The 22,320-nt window shown below is 40.7% G+C and overlaps 1 protein-coding gene across 4 annotated transcripts in view; it reads left to right on the forward strand.

The window, feature by feature from the left end:
- RFX2 (regulatory factor X2) overlaps positions 1-22,320 on the forward strand; it is a 102,686-nt gene that overhangs the window by 26,599 nt on the left and 53,767 nt on the right. For 3 of the 4 annotated variants that reach the window (XM_054013955.1, XM_054013953.1, XM_054013956.1), the window contains exon 2: positions 19,801-19,910. In XM_054013955.1, coding sequence (XP_053869930.1) covers positions 19,806-19,910 — 105 coding nt within the window. In that variant the 5' untranslated portion in view covers positions 19,801-19,805. Of the gene's footprint in view, positions 1-19,797; positions 19,911-22,320 lie in introns of all 4 variants that reach the window. The other variant, XM_054013954.1, reaches the window with a different exon arrangement.

Here is a 22,320-nt window from a genome sequence, read left to right on the forward strand (position 1 = left end):
TCTCCAGACTGATTCTTGCCAGCATATTTATACCTGCCCCTGGAAATTTCCATTACATGCATCCGACGAAGTGGGCATTCACTCACGAAAGCTTATGCTCCAATACTTCTGTTAGTCTTAAAGATGCCACAGGACTCTCTGTTGCTTTTTACAGATCCAGACTAACACGGCTACCCCTCTGATACTTGATACCAGAGAGTTGTCCATCTATTGGCACCCATTACCCTGCTCATTGGTCGAGAGGCTAAGAATTAGCTGGAGATAGAGGGGGAGTTTGCTCTCTCTCTCTCTATGAGCTGGCTCTTCCTGGTCAGAGCTCAGGCACGTTGGTGAGGGCAGCATGATGGAAGGTCATGCCACTTTTGCCTTCTCTCCTTCAGGGTTAAATAGAGGTCTCTGTTCTTCAATTTTCAGTCTAGCACCTTTCATAGAGTTGTCAGAGGTTCCCTGTTCTGCGTTACCCTTTGGATCCCTCGTTTTGACGTTATGACTTACACCTCCATTCCTCTTTGTTCAGTTTTTGACTCCCATACTAGTTAAGTCATGTTAAATCACCTGACCGAAAGGGCCTTTCCTTGCTTTGGAGTGGGCTCTTAACCATTGATCAAAGTCATCAAATAGGCTGGCACCTTTCACCAAAGTTCAGTTCCCACCTCCTCCCCAACAAAAATCAGCTATCAGGGCTGGAGGCTCTAGCGATAAAGATGTCCACTGCCCACTCAGAACACTTTTAAATAATGTTTTCTAGGACTTGGCATTTGACTGGTCCAAAAATAATTGGTCAAATATTGGTCAGATAATGTAAAAAAAAAAAAAAGTCAGATTATTTTAAACCACTAATTAATTTGTAACAAAAAAGAGTAAGACTTTTTGATCTCCATTAGGCTTAGCCTTAAATAGATATGAATGCGGAATTACAACACAACATGTAACTCAGAAAAATGTGAAACACAATGAAATGATGTTCTAAAAAATGAAAGAATGGTACCATGATGCAATCAGAAAAGTAGGCTGCTGCCTGCATCAGGGCATTTTTGCTGGAATATTTGATAATATTTGACTGTTACCAAAGAATAGAGGGTCAGTTGACATTATTTGATCAGTCAATTGAATGGCTTGCCAACCTTAGCATTTTCTTCTTCACACTCCAAGTCAATCTGCTGAAATAACCTGAGCAACATCAGGCCTGGTTACAGCTGATTTATACATGGCTGAATATTAAAATGCTAAAGGATCTTATTCATAGATGACCCTAAGTTTTTAACATCTCTGTGCTGTCCTGTATTGCTGGATATTCTATTTCAGTACCAAAATTTACCACTAAGGTGAGTGTTAGAGATTAGTTCAGGATAATATATCAGGCCTGATTCTCCATTACCCTTCACCTTGTGTATTCATTTACACCTTTGCAAAGTGAGTTTAAAAAGCATATTGGTAACCGGCCCCAATATGCATTTTGTCCCATTGCTGGTTTTATGCTTTTGGGGTATGTCCTCCAGTTTTGTCACCTCTTACTTCTCTCTTGCTGTTTCAGTGGCCCGGAGCTCTGCTGACCTTCTGTCTGATTTACAGAGATAGGATGAAAGTCACTCCAGTTTCTGTTAACGCCACTCGGAACATCAACCAGAAAGTGGTCACATGCTCCCTCTACAGTGCCACTAGGCCAAGTCATCTGTGGGAGCAAAGGACTGAACTCGGATTTCCCCCTCACATGGGATTGAACACAACTAGATGGCAGAAGATTGCTGAGCACGTTGATTTGTGTCAGTGATAGTATTTAAAAAAGCCTATACAGTGCAAGCACAAAATCTTAGTTCAAAGCATTAAAGCACAGGTTTTTCTAGGGAGTTTAATGCAATGATTTACGATCCTGTGGATTTCATTTCTGCTACTTTTGATTTCCTGTTGCAGAAGACAGAATGCCTTACTGTAGTTCTGGCACGTTACATTGGAAGGCTGAGCTATCATTGGATAAGAGTCTGAAAAAAATCGGTTCCATTTTCATGACACATTCTTTAAAAACTCATAAAAATCTCAAATATTTAGAAGTAGCAACTTTTCCTATAAACTCAGTCTTTAATGAGTGTGAAGATGAGCCAATGTCATGGTGACCTTAAAAGTGAATGAACTTTGGCTTCAAAGTCTAAGCTATGGGACAAATGCTGCAGACACAGCTCCCACTGACTTCGGAGCATCAAATAGCAGCCTGTGGCTTTAATAATAATTAGCAAGTGCAGCAGAACTTTTATGTTTCGGTTCATGCCATCGTACCTATGATCGTGTTCTTATCTAGCAAAATAAAATTTAAAAAATATCCTGTATTTTTATACCAGCCATCTTAGCTCTTGCCTAAAACACTTGACTTATTATGAGCAATGAATTCCAGCTTTAAATCTCACTACAATAATGCAGAATGTGGAGTTCAAATTAGTTTCACATGTTCACAGAATTCTGAAAAAAATATTTTCAGTGCATTTTCTCTCCGAAGCATTACGGTTACAGGACACAAAAACAGGCGAAAACTTTCTCCTCTAGGGTTTGTTTTGCATGGTAGTTCTGTTTTTGCACTACACTTGCTGTGTTGTAGCCTATACTGTATACTTCCTGTAGAAGCTAGAAGAGGAGACAACTGCTTTCATAATGACTAGTTATTATCACCTCAAAGAGAGGTTAATTTGTTGATATTTTTAAAATAAAAGAGGGATTTAAAAGTGCTCCTTTCCTCGACATTTGCTTCTAAGAACACGGTCTGCCTGGACTGTTTTATTATTTCAGAATAAATAGAATAAACCTCTCCCCTCTCCCCACCTCCTTAGTTACTATAGAAAAGAAATTATTTATCAGTCCTCCCAGGGCTTCTGAAAATAATCACTGACATATTAAGTGCGTTTTCGATCTGGTTAATGTGTGATGCGGGGGGGTGGATAGGCTGGGGGATAGCATTGTTTGGTTTGGGAAGTATTCTCTCCGTCGCTGAGCAACCAGCCCTTGGAAACGGGAGTGGACTGTGTCACCCATAGCAACCGTTGTTACTCGACAAACAATGTGGGCCAGTGCAAACAGAGCCAAGACTGTAGGCTCCAGTTTTTAATTGAACATCTGCATGTGTTTTTCTCTGATTAAATGGTGTTTCAGTTTGATTTGTCCGTGACAGATATGCTTGGGCCAGTTTTGTGTGGTTATTTACAAGGTGCATGATTATCTTGTCCAAATTAATACCTTTTGTTTATTCTTATGTGAAGTCGAGAGGGCATTTCCCCCTCCCATCTCCTGCAATCCATAAAAATAGTCTCAAAATAAGAACTTTTATCTATTTCTACCAAGAAATGTCTCAAGTTTCCTCCTCGCTGGGTATGTATTGCATAATTACTTAAGGTCTCTTAATCAGCTTGATAAATTATCAGCACAATCTTGATATATTAACATTGTGACATATGAAACTTTTATTTCTTTTTTAATCCCAGTTTTATATGGCCCTTTATTGGATATATAAAATGGAAGGGGTTTTGGTTATCTGAATCCCTCTTCCCCTCCACAAATTTGGAACCAGAGAGGTGAATGGGTCAAGGCTCCTCTCGTAACCCACAAAACATTAGCTAGAAGAATTTTTTGCCTGGGTAAATGATACAACACAGTATTTACTTCAACCTCGGTGACACAGTTCATCCTTTTTTCTGTAGATGACACAGCTGTTAAGGGAGGACTGTTAGACCAGTGCACAGTCTCACAGGTCTTTTATCTTTTCTTGTTCATCTGGAATGCAGTCGGTCTTACTACCATCCTAACCCAAAAGGCTACACTGGCTTCTTCTAACTGAACAGCATTAGAATGTGCCCTGCAGAACTGCATCTCTAGTGTAGCTAAAGCAGCCCTTCCATTCTATCTTCCTTCCACGAAGGATCACATCTCAGTTTATGGCTAATACAATAAATAGCCTTGTATTTTCCTTTTACTTGGGTGGGTTTTGTTTAGCCCTGAGTGTTACAGCACATGCCTAGTTACCAAAAGCCTAATGAACAGCTCCAAGGATCTAAACAGGCTTTAACTTTCCCTCTGCTTGTAACGGAGCAACAGTCTGGAAAGTGATTTCTCTTGTGGCATTATTCGCATTTGGTCCAGCAATGAAACAGGTTAAGGAATTAGCAACCAGTTGTGACTGGTGCCGCTGGGACCACAACACACAACCTGGGATTCTGAGATGAATGCACTTTTAAAAGTGATATGTACTTTCTCCAGCTGAATTTATCGCAGAATTATTATTAGTTAATTTATACATTAAAAAAAAAAAACAAAAAAACCTCTTACAAGAAGAGTTTCTCTTCAGCATCCTATTGGTCTGGTCTGATACCAGCCCCAATTCCCTGGATGGACTTTACCATGCACTCTGATATTCTTTTAGTTGGTTGGATGTGTTTCTTTGAACTGGCCCACCCCTTCCCAGTTCCACTCCATAATGGAACTGTCTCTGCTTGGTTTGGGCCACACCTGACAAATGGGTTTTGAGCTTAGTTCAGGCTTCAAGAGGAAGCACATCTATGTGTTATGTGCAAGTGGGTAGGTTGAGAAAGAAGGGACAGAGAAGTCACCCAGGCAATTTAAATGGACAAAGGAAAGAAACTTGCTCCCAGTGTCAGAAAGTAAACAAGACGGCTTACCCTGCCTGGAAAAGGGGCTTTAGGAACTTTTCTCTTAAATAAAGCAGTTCCTTAATTGATTCTATCCTTGCTTAGTCTGCCCTGACTGACTTTTGAAGCTGTCCAGCACAGGCCCAGAGTTTATGTAATAATAATACTGCTGCCATTTGCTCATCCCAAATACCATATTTTTCAAACCTTTGCTGCCCCTATGGTAGAATCTCTCCCCAGAGAGCTCCAGTTTGCTGGGCCAGTTGCTATTTTAAAATCTAATTTGAAGATTTCTTTTCATGAATGACCACAATTTATGTTTGTGGTTTGTTCGCCCGAACTCTGAGCACTCATGAATGGTGCTATATAAATATAAATAACAATAATGTGTTGGCAGGAGATACTTCTGTGTTTGTTATTCACCAGATAGGCATGACAGGGACAGCTGCTGTTGCCCACATCTAAATTGAAATACAGAACTGAGCCTTCCGCTTCACACTTAACTTGACCAGGGGCTGGCCAGCTTTCCTGCTCACTTAAAAAAAGATTGTCTGACCTAAACAAGCATAAACCAAGTACAAATGACCAGATAGGTTTAGATCAAGCTGGACTGTTGGACTCAAAATAAATAGAGCAGCAGTTGTCAAACTTTTGGACTAGTGACTCCTTTCACATAGGAAGCCTATGAGTGCGACACCCCCCCCCTTATAAATTAAAAACACTTTTTAATATATGTAACACCATTATAAATGCTGGAGGCAAAGTGGAGCTTGGGGTGGAGACTGACAGCTCGCGACCCCCCCCCATGTAATACCCTCGTGACCCCCCCGAGGGGTCCCGAGCCCCAGTTTGAGAACTCCTGAAATAGAGTGACTACTATTTCTCACCATGTGTAATCATCCTATAGAATTCTCTGCCATAGGAGAACCTAGAACAGCAGGGTTTGAAAAGGGGCTCAGTTTTATAGCCAATATTTGTAGTTATGCATCCTAAAATGAGGGTAATCAAATTTCACGTTTAAGAGGATAAGTTGACCACCACATGGCTCAGGAAAGAACTTTCCTCACCTTGGGTAGTGCATTGCTCAATTAGCCAGGGCCATTTCCCCCTCCCCACTTCCCTTTGAAATATCAAGTACTCTTCACTGCCTAAAGCAGGATACTAGACTTGAAGGACCAATGGCCTGATCTGTGTTCCTGTCCTGTCAATATCTTCTTGTAACATGTACAATGCTATTCTGCTTTCTCCTCTTGTCTCATTGTGATGTGATAACAGTTCCTGTGTAGTTTGTATTGAAGTTAAATATTATTACCAGTATGAGGATCTGAAACCTACTCATTGGCACCTATGTATCCCATGTCCCCTTCCAGATATACTGTATATCCAAAAATAAGGTTTCCCTCCAGGATTTTAGTAAAGGAAGGAAGGCAAGTCACAACACAGTCTAATTGTCCTTTCCAAAGTGGGAGATGTTTAGAAACGTGAGAGGCAAGCCTGTTCAAATTGCTTAGAGTTGGTACTGTGATTTGGGAATGCGGAGGGGCAAATAAGTGTATGTTAATTTCTTTGGGCGAAACCTTGGAGGCTTGGAAAAGGGAAAGAACAACCCAATTACCTTGAGCTTCATTGTTTCTGTAAACTTTCATCCCAATCTATTTACTTTCAATGCAGTATGTGTGGCTATGGTATGGGACACTGTTGGGTAGTTGGGTCCAAAGTTCTACAGAAGCTAATCATTATTAGACATGTTTGCAAGTGTATAATCAATAAATTCCATTTGTTTGTATTTAGACATTCCTCTGCAGTATTTGCAACCTAAAATTGTGCTAGTGGAGAAAAAGGTAGAAATTGAGACCGACTAGCTTATTTTTCTTTGTCTAAGATAAGAGAAGCTTAAAGAAAAAGAGCATGAATGGTGAAAAGTGAATTAGATCTTTAAAAATCTTCCAATATGAATACTTTTCAAATGTTTCTCGTAACGCAGGTGAGCAATTTTTAACCCGACAATGTGTCTTAAAGATGTATAAAAGTGTATTTGAAGAGTAATATGTTGATTTATAAACTGCTCTTGATTAGTAGCTGTGTCATTATCATAGATACAGGATAAAGAAACTATACTGAAAAGAAGCTATGCCTTAAATATAAATGTATGGAAACAAAACAAAAAAAAATTAGTTTGAGACTGCAGCACTTTCTCCATCTGCGAACTTTCTCGTTACCAGTAACTACAATTTAAAGGTGAACTGAAAGGCCTAGGCATACTGTACATCTGAGTGCATGGTTCTGGTTTCCCTAGCTACAGCTGATAACCCCACTGACACCCAGTACAGCACAAGAAGTTGCATTTCTCATGCTACATTAGTTGCCTTCAGTTGTAGCAAAAGAAACCTCTCTCTGAAATCAGGACTTGGCAGGCCTATAGAAAAGGAACAGACTTATTCATGTATTCATTTATCAAACATGCTCAAGTCTGCGTATGTATTGTATTAGCAATTTGGGAATTGCTTCTGTGTCTATCTTTAAAAAAAATAATTCAATTTTCCTTTAAAATTAGAACCCTTAATTTTCTGTTACTTAAAATATCACTGTAACTTTCTTTTAAGGGCACTTCGTTTTAGTCAGTGGAGTACTGTGGTTGGATGAATGGTTGGACAGCACAGTGGTGAGATAGACAATGAGCGTTTGGCACCTGATATCTCTTGCAGTATCATTTTTGAGTCTTCTGAGCCCTGGAGTTCAGATAGTTTAGGGTACTGATAGCCTAAGGTTGAAACTCAGCATGGTAGCAAACTGGGTGCTCGTTAGCTTCTGTACTTCTTACAGCCACTGAAGTGGTGTGTTCTGAATATGGCTACTAGAATTCAGGTCTGAAGGAGTTAAGTTCTCCTTCTGACATTTTTAAAGTTCTCGTCCTCAAAAACGAAAAGCATGTAAAATGGATCACTTTGTGTATGGGAACTTCCTTGTGATTTGACTGCAGCTCATAGTTACTCTCCTTGCATTTAGGTTTGAGATACCACACGTGGGGAGTCGTCAACCATCCTCCTGGCAGCATATGCTGTTGCTACTTCTGCCACACATTCAACTGACTCATAAGGAAACCCCTTTTAAATTATCAACACAAAAAAGTTCCTAACACTCTTCCACATCAGTGAAAGGGAAACTTAAAGAAAACAATGAAGACCATTAAATTTCCCTGGCTGCATGATAATAGAATATCTATATTGCATGATTCAGTTCCATGAAATCCAATTCAAGACTGAGAGTGTATTTGTAGTATTAACTATTGCTATAAAAAGTTCCTTCCAAGTTTGTATTTTTCCATGAGGACCATGTTCCTGAAATACAGATATACTGCTTGTTGTCCTTGAAAGCCTTGAAACCTGTGTTTTGGGTTCATCTGTGTTTCCAGGTAACTAGAGCTCTTACAGAAGCAGTGTTTTGTCTCTTTTAATTTAATTTAACTTAATCAGTGGAAGGTTCTGGTGCCTTCTGTCTTTATAACATTCTGAAGCAATTTAATCAATTAAAAAGCAACGATTCCAGAATCAGCTCATTATCAGGTTCCTTGCCATTTTCACCCTCCACTTACCTCAGGCTGTTGAAAGAGTAAACGCCATAACCCATAATTCACAAGAGCCCTTGGATGAGCCTGTTTTGCATGCCATGATAATGCCACCTAATTTCTGATTTTGAGGAACAGAGAGGGAAAGATCAGCTACAATTGAGTGAACGATTTCAAACAACATAACAGTGTGCTCGGATACCATAGTGAAGGGCACGTTAAAACCACATAGATATTTATAAGTGGCTCCAACCTTCACCCAACTCTTACGGTGAATCAAGGGAAGGATTAAGGAAGAATTGTTGGGACCTGGACCCAGTGGTCAGGGCCGCCAGATGCAACCATAGGTCTGTGAATAGCTGGTGGCACATGAGTGCTGCTACTGTAGGACTTGCAGACAAGGATCTTGGGTGCCCTCCCACAACAAAAGTTGTGCGATCTGATGAAAGTAGAGAAGCACTGGCCAATGATTGTTCACTGCAGACACGGTTGACTGGGCTGGGGTTGGGGTGGCAGATCTTGGCATGGAGGCCAGGATTCTGATGGGCCTAGATTTAGTATGTTCTTAACGTACTGCTGCATTTCCTGGTTTTATCTGAAAGGAGACATAGGAGAGGCTATTCTTTCCTGTTTTTTTTCTTCAGATCTGTCCATAAATCAGGAAATACTGTAGATCTCGTGAGCGTACCTGATCTTAGGATTTTCAGGCACATTGTGTTTTGCAGAAACATTAAACCTCAGATGCTTAGCTGCCAGACTTCCAAATATTTTGAGGTGTGCTTATTACTAACAACCATGCTGGGAGCCTTGTCTCTTTATAGGCACCCTCCATGTTCTCTTAAACTGGAAAGTAACCATACTGATTAGCTTTTATAGATTGGATCCATAGGTACCGAGCTTTGGCTTACTTCAGCTGTCAGAAAGTAATAAGGGTTTCGTTTCAGGTCAATAAGCTTTTAGAAGTGGGTAAACTGGAGCCAAACTTTGCTAAAGTTTTGGGGGTGGGGGATTTGGCCCTGGATTCTGGTTCAGAGTCATTTGTTGGCAGTTTGAAAGTATTTGCTAATGTGCTCCTCCTGCTTTTAAGTTCTATGGACTGTGGAAAAACTTTCTTCCCTTGATCTGAGTTTTAGGGAAACTCCTTGTATTTTTGTGACTGTGTGCCCTGGAGAAAAAGACAGATGAATGTGTTGGGTTGAGGATGCAGGCAGGGAATAATCTATTTCTGATGCAGATATCTTACATAGCTCTGTCTTAAACTGGCTTAATTACTTGAGCTGATCTTGGTTTCATCCATTGCAAAATCATTGAAGAAGGTTTATCTCCTATACTTTATATGCTTCAGTCAAAATGCAATTAATTCCATTTCAGGGCAGTTTTTTAAATAGAGCGCAGGCCAAAAGTGGCAAGTGAAGTGGAAAATATTTGTCCACATGATACCTTCTTAAATAAGTGTGGCATAGTTGCTGTTGGAGATGCATAGTAAGCATTTATTGGTGAAGGAATGGAAAAGCAGCAAACCTCTGCTTCCTTCTTACTACATATTTTTGATTACTGTGGAGGGTCTTGAGAACTAATATCTTCCATGTAGCGTATATTTTGAAACCGTTTTAATACTTTTCATTTTTATATATGTACATGGCTACAGACACACACTTTGGAGAAAATACCCTCTTAATGCCTGTTGAGAACATGATGGCCTGATACTTGAAGTTATTTCTTCTGATTTCAGCTGTAACTGGTTCCTTCTTTACAGAAATAAAAAAATGCTCTAAGCAAACTAAACCTGGATAAAAACTGCAGAAGCTGAATAGCTTAGGGGTTTTTTTTGTTTGTTTTTTGTTCTTTTTAAAATTTACTCTTCCTTAAAAGTTCCATGCAAAGCAAACCCTGGTGTTAGTTTAGATTCTAGCAGCCAGTGTTAACGGTGAGACATCGTTCAGGTCAAGTCATTCTAAAAGTTAAGGCTGTACTTTACATCCGTCTACATATACTTTTCAAATATGATCTTTTAACATAATTTTATGGTTTTTGTCAAATGATATGGATAATACAGACTCGGTCTTGCTGACTCCAAGCATTCAACATCCATGAGCCAAGCCCCCTGAAAATCATGACATTGGCTTAAAAGTATTGAGATTAAAATATATTATTTACCTTCTGGCTTTTTAGCATGCACTTGAATCACATTTTCAAGCTTTTCTTTGCAACCATAAGGGCTAGAAATCTTTAATATATTTTTTTTTAAGCGAAAGCTGAGATTCTCACATAACCCACTTGTTTCCAAGAACTGGGGCTTTAAGTAAAATGCCAAATATTGTGAGACTCAGGATACAACCGGAAATTCTTTATACAACCTTGCATGCAGTGAGCATACTGGACTAGAAGTTTAACTAGACTACTTTAAATTACATTGGGGCCGTTTTGGTCTCTGGATGGCTCAGACTCAATGAAACAGCACAGGCTCTGCACAGCTGAAAATCTGGTATGTACCTTGCAGTTAGGAAATATTACTTTAAATTAACCAATGTTAATGATAAAGACAAAGGTTATGTGCAGCATTGTTTTAAAGAGAAATTGAATACGAGGAGGTGTTCGGAAATGCTGATCTTGACCTTGCATTATTGAATATGGATGCTGCTGAACTGTTACATCTTTTTGTTGCTCTGTCATGTCTACCTGTCCAATTTTCCTTCCTATTAATGTTTATTTAACATGGCTTATGTTTTTCCTTGGGACTCTATTGTGAACTGAAATTAAAAATAGGCAAAGGTCTGTGTCTGAGAGCCTCTGCTGTCAGCTACAGGTGGAGTACAGCACTTCATGTGAATAATTGTAATTGGGCTGTTTTTCCACTGTTCTATCTTAATTTGAAATCCTCAGATGAAAGGCATGAAGTGAAGACTTAGTATTTTTTTAATATTCTACAGTTCTAAATATTTAGCTTTGCTACTGGCTCACTGTGTTTCATTGGGCAAGTTGCTTAACCAACTGCTTTTTATGCCTTAGTTTACCATCTGGTTATAATAACTTGTCCTCAAGGAGATATTGTGAAGCTTAATTAATAGTTGTGAAGTGCTTTAAAATCCTTAGGAGAAAAGAATGAAATATAAAGTAGTGGCATTCTTTAGTATTCTGTAAAAGTTTCAACCCAAATCTGCCCTCCCACTACTGAATTGTCCTTTATGTGATGTTCCACTCTACAAACTTTTCTTTAAACATTTGCCAAAATGATAAGAAAAGGATTAAAAATATCCTAGAAGTTTAAAGAAAATCTGGTCGCCAAATAAACTTTAACATAAAGGTGAACTGAATTTTTTCCCCCACAAAATAGTTTAACATAAATTTTGTCTCCCAAAATGCTCCAGTAACTTTCTGAAAAACAATATTAATTCTTGTACTTGATAATGTGATATCTACATTGATTGATTGTTTTGGATTGGGGAAGGGAGACATTCTCTCTACTGCTTGATTATTTTTCCTTATGTATTTCAGGTTAAAAAATAATAGAGAATAAATTAATACCGTTGCTAAGGTGTATGTCAAATCTCCTATTGGTACTCTGGTTTCCACGGGCATCAGTGTTAGTGCCTCCCAACAATATATAATCCTTGATCTCTTTTGATATTTATATATTCAGTACAAATGGCAATACCACAACTTTTTTCATATGCTTCTTTGTATACAAATAGTGTGTAAATAGGCACACCATTAAAGGAGTACCACAACGATTCACTTATGCCCTGGTTGCGAAAGGAGCTTAAGCGAATGGGACTACTCTCCTGCTTAAAGTTAGTCATGTGGTTGCATATGTTGCTGAATCAGGACCAGAATACTGGAGTTAAGTGAATGAAATATTTTCTTATAGGCAGACTCCCTGCCCTGCCTCCAATCAGCAGTGATATTATAGGTTGGAGGCCTCAGCATGTAGCTTAGGCTAGGTCTACACTACCCGCCTGAATCAGCAGGTAGAAATCGATCTCTCGGGGATCAAATTATTGCGTCTCGTCGGGACACGACAATCGATCCCCGAATCGACGCTCTTACTCCACCAGCGGAGGTGGGAGTAAGCGCTGTCGACGGGGAGCCGCGGAGGTCGATTTTGCTGCCGTACTCACAGCGGGGTAAGTCGGCTCCTATAGGTCGAATTCAGCTACGCTATTCGCGTAGCTGAATTTGCGTATCTTAAATCGATCCCCCCCTGTAGTGAAGACCTGCCCTTAGAAACTTTAGTTTGGGTATTTGGGAGCTGATGCTCTGTTAAAACATTCTGTAGACAGATCCTTGCAGTTCTTCTTTAAGGCCCCAATTCTGCAGTTGGGTATCCCCACACAGAGTCCCATTGACTTCAGTGGAGCGCTGTGTGGGTGCTGGGGTGCACCCATAGACCGTCAAGTGTAGGAGCAGGGCTAAATTTACCTTTTTGTTTGTTTATTTGTTTTTAAGCCTGGGAATTGGTAGGGAGTGGGGTTTCCCTTGTTACAAAGTTAAAATAGACATGCATGAGGAAAGCTATGTAGTATTTACTCCTGAGTAGTCTATTTTTACTTTTATTTTTTCCTCACTGCAACACTGTGTGGAAAGTATTTTGAAACACTCATCTTTGTTTTCCTAGCGTTTTAAGGCACACCCAGACAAGATGGATTAAAATCGACAAGACCAATCATACTAAGGCAGTGTGGTTTATGAATTAAACAGTAAAAATTGGAATGTATGAAATCGCCCTGTGTCAGCAATTTTTGAAGTTTTTAATATTACTAGTCTTTCTCTAATGCCTTTGGGTGTTAACATTCTGAGGTGGATACCTTAAAAACACCTTAGATAGGAAACTAATTATCCATTTTTTCTTTACAAATGGGAAAATTGAGACATAGGAGAGGGGAAATGACTTGCTCAAGGTCAAAAGCAAGTTGGTGCTAGAACCAGAAATAGAACCCAGAAGTTGTTAGCTTTTTCTGTATTTCCTTTCCTGTCACTGCTGTTTGCTTGGATACCAAGATAGCTGTGTGTAAACAGAAGGTTTCCAGAGTACAGCAGCCTTCTGCATCTGCCTTATTCATTTAACGATGTTGCAATCCAGAGTTTAGACCTTTCCAATCACTTCCATAGTGGGGAACTGTGATGTCACAAGCACTGTATTGTCACATCACTTGGTGAATTGGACAAGCAGAGTTTTAAAGCTTGCCTTAATCTGAAAATGAATATTTTTAAAAAGGCCCCTTCTTACTACAGAGCTGTTCCCCATGTGAGTGCTCAGAATCTGGTCTGCTGACTTTACTGACAACAATAATTGACTTCTTTTTACTCCTTAGCCATGCAAGAGCCAACACAGCTGAGAGAGTCAGTTTTGGATTCTATTCCTTCTTATGCATCATCAACTGATTGGAATTACAGTTGTTAACAAATCATTTTCACCTGTACAAATCTATTCAGACAAATGGGATTGCATAGGTGTCACTTCATTAGTTGGCTACCAGGGTCCATCGATCACTTTAAATAGTCCTGTTACTCTTTTCTGCTGATAGCTAACTTCAGTGTCCTCCTGATATCAAGATCATATGGCTAATGTGGCTTGGCTGTGTGCACCTTTCTATTCTTTATGCCAAAACTAATACGGATAGTAGCAAAATTTGCATCATTGAAATGTAGCAGAATTTACATTTGAGCAACTGAGTCTGCATTAGGCACAATTGATCTAGAATGCCATGGAATTGGTGCGCCGAGGACAGGTCAGAAACCAGATAGAGGGATAAAGTGAGTCCCTTTGCAACTTGTAGCAGGCATCAGTTTGATAGAGGTGAGCAGAATTTCCAAAGGCTATGTGAGAAGTTAGCAGCTGTACTCCTGCTGACATAAATCCGGGTAGAGCTGTGGTTCCCAAACGGGTTCGTGAACCCTTGGGGATTCGCGAAATGTATTGGGGGTTCTCAGAAAAAAAATTCTGTAATGGCAGACAAAGCCATCCCTAGGGACCCCAAGCGCCAGCAGCCCGAGTCCTGTGACCATGACTTCCTGGCAGAACAAGTTTTAGCTTTGTTGTAGTTGTGCGTTGTTTGCCTGGACTGCTCAAGACCCGAATGCTTGTGGGAGGAACTCTTTATTTGAGTTGGCTTCTCAAAGACCTTCATGCTGTTTCATGTCTGGTACTCCTTGATGAAACATGTAGGAGGCTTAATCGAAGTGATATGAACTACAAAAGTGAAATCTTAGAAGAGTGTTGCCATTTTCATAATGTAATAAAATTAATAATGTAATGATAAATAATAATGTAATAATAAATAGTGTGTAATAAACTTGTCATAAAAAAACCAAATTATTTCCAGGATCACTATAATTTATGCTCAGGTAAGGGAGAAAATCCCTGGAAATATTCATTTTTAGGAGGGGGTTCATGAGATTTGATATTTTCGTGAAAGGGGTTCGCGGGTTGTTAAAGTTTGGGTACCACTGGGGTAGAGCATCTAAGACGAGGCTCTTCCCTTTAACGCTTAGGCTTTGTCTACACTGGGAGATGGTGTTCCGACAGTGACAGAAAAATTTCTTCTGTTGGTATATGCTGCGTCTACACTAAAAACATAGAATCTCAGGGTTGGAAGGGACCTCAGGAGGTCATCTAGTCCAACCCCCTGCTCAAAGCAGGACCAATCCCCAACTAAATCATCCCAGCCAGGGCTTTGTCAAGCCTGACCTTAAAAACCTCTAAGGAAGGAGATTCCACCACCTCCCTAGGTAACCCATTCCAGTGCTTCACCACCCTCCTAGTGAAATAGTGTTTCCAAATATCCAACCTAAACCTCCCCCACTGCAACTTGAGACCATTACTCCTTGTTCTGTCATCAGGTATCACTGAGAACAGTCTAGATCCATCCTCTTTTGAAGCCCCCTTTCAGGTAGTTGAAAGCAGCTATCAAATTCGCCCTCATTCTTCTCTTCTGCAGACTAAACAATCCCAGTTCCCTCAGCCTCTCCTCATAAGTCATGTGCTCCAGCCCCCTAATCATTTTTGTTGCACTCCGCTGGATTCTTTCCAATTTTTCCACGTCCTTCTTGTAGTGTGGGGCCTAAAACTGGACATAGTACTCCAGATGAGGCCTCACCAATGTCGAATAGAGGGGAATGATCACGTCCCTCGATCTGCTGGCAATGCCTCTACTTATACAGCCCAAAATGTCGTTAGCCTTCTTGGCAACAAGGGCACACTGTCGACTCATATCCAGCTTCTCGTCCAATGTAACCCCTAGGTCCTTTTCTGCAGAACTCCTGCCTAACCATTCAGTTCCTAGTCTGTAACAGTGAATGGGATTCTTCCCTCCTAAGTGCAGGACTCTTCCGTCCTAAGTGCAAACACTAGCAGGCTAGGTCAGCAAAGTTATGCCAACAAATCTATGCCAGTTGAGGCTCTGTAGTGTAGACATAGCATTAGCTCTAAATGACGAAGGGGGAGGGCGGGCTTTCAATGGCATAAATGGGAGTTACGCATCCAGCCTGTATTGACTTTCAGTGGAAATTGGGTGCTTGACTCCTATTTGTGCCTCTGAAAATCTCCTGTTTGGCGCTCGATGCTTCTTGCCGCTGCCCTGGAACATCCAGCTCCTGTGAGTGCAAATGTCCTCCCAAGATACAGGGCAACATTTGTGTACAGCTCTTCAGAGAGTAGGAATCATCACTCCGTGTAGGAGTCTGTTTATGTTCTAGCCTTGTCAGCAGCACAAGTGAATCTTAGCAGCAGGCATCAACATATTTGCCTCTTCCGTTCCCAAGAAGCATGGAACAGCTTTGAAGGAAGGTGGAAATTATCCAAGGAGGTTTTCACTCTGTTTAAAAAAAATCACTATGTAAAATGTCATTCTGGAGCTCCAGATCACATTTGCTCAATTTACATATCAATGGCTTTTCTAATGGCCAGTGCCTCAAACTTCACTTGGGATCTGAAAATCCTGCTGGGTTCTCTGTGTTTATGGCATCATCCTCAGTAGTAAAGAGTCTGCAGTTGTAACAAATCTGACAGTGTTGATCAGGGCCGGCTCTAGGCACCAGCATTCCAAGCATGTGCTTGGGACGGCACTTTTCAAGGGGCGGCATTCTGGGGTTTTTTGTGTAGATTTTTTTTTTTTGCTTCGGCGGTGGCTCTCCGGTTGTTTTGTTTTTTTTTGCTTGGGGCAGCAAAAAACCTGGAGCCAGCCCTGGTGTTGATGATGCAAGTGTGAGGAAAATAAGATCCAGCTCCCACCCTCCTTCCTATCCCTTTTGGATGTTCAGAGTCACTGGGAGAGAAAAACTTTTCAGTAAAGGAGAGTACATGTGACTTGAAGGCACAGGGAGTAGCAGATACTTGAGATGGTGCCACTTTCACATGGTTCCTCTTACAACTGTATCTACACTTTACAAATATTTCTTATAGACCGGGTGCTTCAGGATCTGACCCTGCCAAGGTCCTGAGCATCCCCTGCAAGCATCAGGCTCATAGAGGGCAATTTGATACTGGAGCAATATACTACTACTCCACTTGAGACGTAGGCTCATACAACACTGTGAAAAGTCCTTAGGAAAAATGGAAATGAGATTAAGGTGCATTTCTGATCCTACTGCATTATAAAGGAGCTCACAAATGAGATTGTTTCTTCTCCTTGAGACAGTTTATTCCCCTGTTTGTATTAATGTATACATTTATCTTCTTCACCAAAGGTCTTGTGCTGGCCAGCTGTTTACTTGCAAATAACGTGGGCCCCAGGACTAGTACAGATGTGATGCTATTCCGTAACTTCGGAGAGAGAATTATTCTTATATCTATAAATTTGTCACATTGTACTGATGCAACTGGAATCTTTTTATAAATAAATTTTTTAGATACCTTTCAAAAATACATTCAGCCAGGGAGGCAAAGCAGCAGATACTTGATATAATGGAGTTGTATGTAGGGTTGTCAACTTTCTATTGGCACAAAACCGAACACCCTAGCCCCACCCCTTCCCCTGAGACTCTCTCTCCCCCACCCTCACTCACTTTCACTGGGCTGGGGCAGGGGGTTGCATTGCAGGAGAGGGCTCTAAATGGGGGTGTGGGCTCTGGGATGGGGCCAGAAATGAGGAGTTCAGGGTGTGGGAGGGGGCTCTGGGCTGGGGTAGGGAGTTGGGGTGCTGGAGGGGGTGAGGGCTCTGGCTGGGGGTGCGGGCTCTGGGGTGCAGGAGGGGGCTCTGGGTTGGGGGGGATGGAGGTTGGGGTATAGGAGGGGGTACAGGCTCTGGGCTGGGGGTGCAGGCTCTGGGATGGGGCCAGAGATGAGGGGCTTGGGGTGCACAAGGGGGCTCTGGGTTTGGAGGTGCTCAGGGCTGGGGCAGCTGGCTGCTTCTGGGGCGCAGCGTGAGACCCCAGGACAGGTAGGGACTAGCCTGCCGTGGCTCTACAGCACTGCTGACAAGACTTTTAACGGCCCAGTCGGCAGTGCTGACTGGAGCCGCCAGGGTGCCTTTTCAACTGGGTGTTCTGGTCGAAAACCGGACACCTGGTCACCCTAGTTGTATGCAGGGCCGGCTCCAGGCACCAGCTTCTCAAGCAGGTGCTTGGGGCGGCCGCTCCGGAGAGGGGCGGTACGTCCAGGTATTCGGCGGCAATTCGGCGGACGGTCCCTCACTCCGCCTGGGAGTGAAGGACCTCCCGCCGAATTGCTGCCACAGATCACGATCGCGGCTTTTTTTAGATTGCGATCGCGGCTTTTTTTGTTTGTTTTTTTGTTTTGGCTGCTTGGGGCGGCCAAAACCCTGGAGCCGGCCCTGGTTGTATGCAAACCTATTCTGCACACATTTCCCAAGGAGAATGGAGTGTATATATGACTTGGTGCCTAGGAAGAGAATATGAACTATGATCAAGAATATGACTTGGCCATCTCTTGTATCTGCAGTATTTGGTTCTTGGTCCTTTAGCTGTATTTTGAGCAGTGAGCTGAGAATATATTATTCCTGTAGCAATTGTCTTGTCCTGTCCCTGTCCAGGAGAAACATAAAAGAGAAAATGACTCACAAGCTGTTTGGGGCTGGGTGGAGTTGAGAGAGAAAAAACATGATTGCGCAGGGTCAGAGCTAGTTAGAAAAATGGAAAAATAACTCTGAAAAATATTGAAGTTGTTTCTATTTTGCATGGTCAAAACAGAACAATCTCTTGTTCAGTTCTCCAGCTTCCCCAACTTTTCTGTGACATTTTTGAATTTTTTTTTTCATATTAGATATTTTAAAATGTCAGTGTCCCATCCTTCCCCTTGCTTTCCTTTTTTCCTCTTTGTCATGGAGTGCAATAAAATGAATAATATCCAGAGTTTGGGTTTTTTCCTCCATTTTCCTTTTTTTCCTTTTGCCTCAAACTTTTTTTTCCAGAGTTGAGGAAGTTTTGAGACGTTAGTGTCCGACAGAAAGATCTAAATAAAGGGGAAGAATGAAAGAGTGTTTGTGTGTGAAGAGACTCTAGAAGTCTTCATTCTGTTGCATTCAGTGGCAAAAGGGGAAGAAGAGAGAAAAAACAAAACCTCAGGATTTGGAATTTCTAAATCTTTGGTTTTGATAAGAAACCCGAAAGGAAATATTAGTGTGGGTTTTTTTTATTTATTTATTTGAAGCTTTCAGTTTAGAGATAAAAGATCACTTTGAATTTTTTTTTTTTTAAACAAAATCTGCTCTAGTCAGGGTATCCTCACCATTGCAGGAACATATTACTGTCAAAAGGGGCATGGCTCTAGTACATGTACCCCAGAGGGTATGCAGAGGTCTTCCAGGGGGTCCATCAACTCATCTAGATATTTGCCTAGTTTGACAACAGGATACATAAAAAGCACTAGCGAAGTCAGTACAAACTAAAATTTCATACAGACAATGACTTGTTTATACTGCTCTGTATACAATACACTGAAATGTAAGTACAATATTTATATTCTTATCGATTTATTTCATAATATGGTAAAAATGAGAATGTGAGCCATTTTTCAATAATAGTGTGCGGTGACACTTTTGTGTGTTTTGTCTGATTTTGTAAGCAAGTAGTTTTTAAGTGAAGTGAAACTTGGGGTATGCAAGACATTAGACTCCTGAGAGGGTACAGTTGTCTGGAAAGGTTGAGATCCAGTGCTCTAACCCACTGTGTCATTGTTACATTGCTGGGTATATAATCAAATTGTTTGGCACTTGGCTTTGTTTACACACTTAGCGGTAGCTAAATGTGCTAAGACCGGGTAGGAAAGAAATTGTAGTTCTGGATCTTCGAGTATACTTCTGTCCCAGTGAGGAGTAGTTGCACTTCTGCTATGACACAACAATTTCCCAATGCTATTTTTTGTTGTTGTTATATTTATATTCAGAAACACATTTTCTGCGCCTTCCCTTTTCTTCTTTCTGTGGAACAGTTGTGTACATTTATCTTAATATAATACAGCAGTAATATAAGAACCCAAACTGAAAAGAATCCTCCAAGTAGGCTGGTAGTTACCTTTCTCTGACTGGTCGTAGACCTTCTCCTGGGATTTTATTCGTTTGGACTTTGATTACATGAGCTCCTTTTCTTTGAGAACTGCAAATTAGTGAAGTTGTCTCTTCTCTATCTGATCTCCTCTGTGCTCTCTCTTAGCAGTGAGCATGCAGAATTCAGAGGGCGGATCAGATTCAGCGACTTCTGTGGCATTGCGTACTTCTGCATCTGCTCAAGCTCCGGTAGTGCAGCCAGTGCCAGCCTCCCAGCAGGTAACGTTGCTACAGCAGTTAATGCTGTCTCCATGGAAAATAAACCTAATTTTAATGCTGAATATGCTTTAACTCTTGGCTCAAAGGATTTTGTTAAAAAATCAACCTGAAGTGTGTGTGTGTGTGTGTAAGTGGTGATGAAGCCTACCTAGATATTGCATTGATAAATGCCATCGAAATGTTTTTAATAAAAACATACACTTTGATTTAAGGCATGAGACTTGGATTTTAATTTAGCCACGTTGCCAAGAAAACTCTTTCCTGCCAATTTGGGTTTTTGATCCATTGCAGTGTCCTGATGTCTTTATTTGATGTGTCAATAAAAGCAATAAAGATGCAAATTGTACCACGTCGTTTAAAAAGGCATCTCCTGGAGTTGAGATATATCAAAATCAGCAGAATTTTGTATATGTGTGTGTGTGTGGGGGGGGGAATCAGAAAAAAAAACATAGTTGGGTTTTTAGGTGGAGAGGGGGTGATTTTGGAGGTATTTTCTTCACTTTTTGAGTGTGTATTGCTTTTGACATGTTTACATACATATAAAATGTCTGAAAGTTTTTGTGATACTAGAAATATTAGGTTCTAATTTCAATCTGTGAATTAAAATTTTATTTGAAAATATTAAAGGGAAGTGATGAGAAAATTGAGGGTCCACTTATGTCTCTTAGGGAACCATGAGAAAGTTTTCATAGAACTGTTCAGAAAGGATGGGGAACAGGTGGAAGGATGGAGTGATTGATTGGAGAGTGAGGTGTAGCTAGTAGGTAAAATTAACTATCATTGGATGTTGAAGAGGGGAGTGGATGGAGTTGGGGACTGCTTGGAGTCTTGCTTGGCTAGAATCTTGCGCTGCCCACGTTGCAGAGTATAATGTGGTCCTGTTATGAAGTTGGCTCGCTCATCATATTTTTTGATCTTCAGTGTTGATTTCACCAGAAGGTTGTTTCTCATTCTAACGATTAAAGGATAGGAATATAATTAATGCCGTTGACATGATTTAATGGAAAATAGCTCTTGTCAAGCAAACCTGACTTCATTCTTTGAGATTACAGGTTTGGTTGTTAAAGGTAACTGCGTAGATATAATAAATGTTTGTATGGCATTTGACATAGTGTCACACAAAATTCTGATTTAAAAAATTAGCCTGGTAGAATATCAATCAAGCACACATTAAAATGATTAAGAACGGGCTAACTGACCGATCTCAAAAGTAGTTGTCAGTAGGGAATCATCATCAAAATGTGGGGTTGTTTTCTAGAGGGGTTCCACAGGAATTGGTACTAGACTTGACGCTCTTCCACATTTTCATCAGTTGTGGAAATAAATATAAAATCGATGCTGATAAAATTTGTGGATGACACAAAGACTGGGGGAGTAGTAAATCATGATGAGGACAGGGCAGTCATGCAAAGCAATCTGGCTCGCTTGTGGACCTGTTTGAACAAAATGTGTTTTAAAACAGCCAAGGCAAAGGAACAAGGAATACAGGCCATACATACAGAATGGGGAACTGTATCCTAGAAAGCACTGAACAGGATTTAGGGGTCATAGTGGACAAGCAACTGAACATGAGCTCCCAGTGTGATGCTGAGGCAAAAAGGGCTAATGTGGTCCTTCAGTGAATTAAGAGGGGAATAGTAAGTAGGAGTAGAGAGGTGATTTTACCTCTGTATATGGCATTGGTCAGACCAATACTGTTCACACTTTTGCTGTCCATATTTGAAAAAGGATTTTGAAAAATGGGAGGGCATGGGGAAGAAGAGCCACAAAAATTATTTGGGGGCTAGAGAAAAGGTCCTAGAGTGAGAGACAGCAGAGTTCAGTCTCTTTAGTTTATCAAAAAGAATGAAGTGACAAGATCAGTGTATAAATGCCTTCACCAGGAGAAAATACTGGGTACTAAAGGGCTCTTTAGTCTACCAGAGAAAGGCAGTACAAGAACCAATAACTGAAAGCTGAAGCCAGACAAATTCAAATGATGATAAATAAGATAGAAATTGATGACGGTGATTAACCATTGGAACAAGCCACCAAGGGAAGTGGTGGAGTCTCCATTTCTTAATGTCTTCAGATTAAGACTGGATGCCTTTCTGGAAGGTATACTTTAGCCATATGTACGTTATGCCTTAGTCAAGCACAAGTTATTGGGCTCAACACTGGGTAACTGGGTGAAATTTAATGGGCTGTGACATGTGGCAGGTCAGACTAGATGATCTACTGATCCTTTCTGGCCTTAAACTCTATGAATCTATGAAACAAGTGTTTGTATGGAGTGAAGTCATGAAAACAGATGACTCTTCTTAAGTAAAATGTAAACTTTGTCAAGAGTCCAGCAGCAAGATAGAAAAGAATCACGCTTCTCTTGAAAAAGCCTAGTAAATCAGTTTATTCAGATTAATTCAGTGGCCCA

This window comes from Malaclemys terrapin, chromosome 24 (assembly GCF_027887155.1).
Source record: "Malaclemys terrapin pileata isolate rMalTer1 chromosome 24, rMalTer1.hap1, whole genome shotgun sequence".
In the NCBI taxonomy this organism is placed as follows: domain Eukaryota; kingdom Metazoa; phylum Chordata; order Testudines; family Emydidae; genus Malaclemys; species Malaclemys terrapin.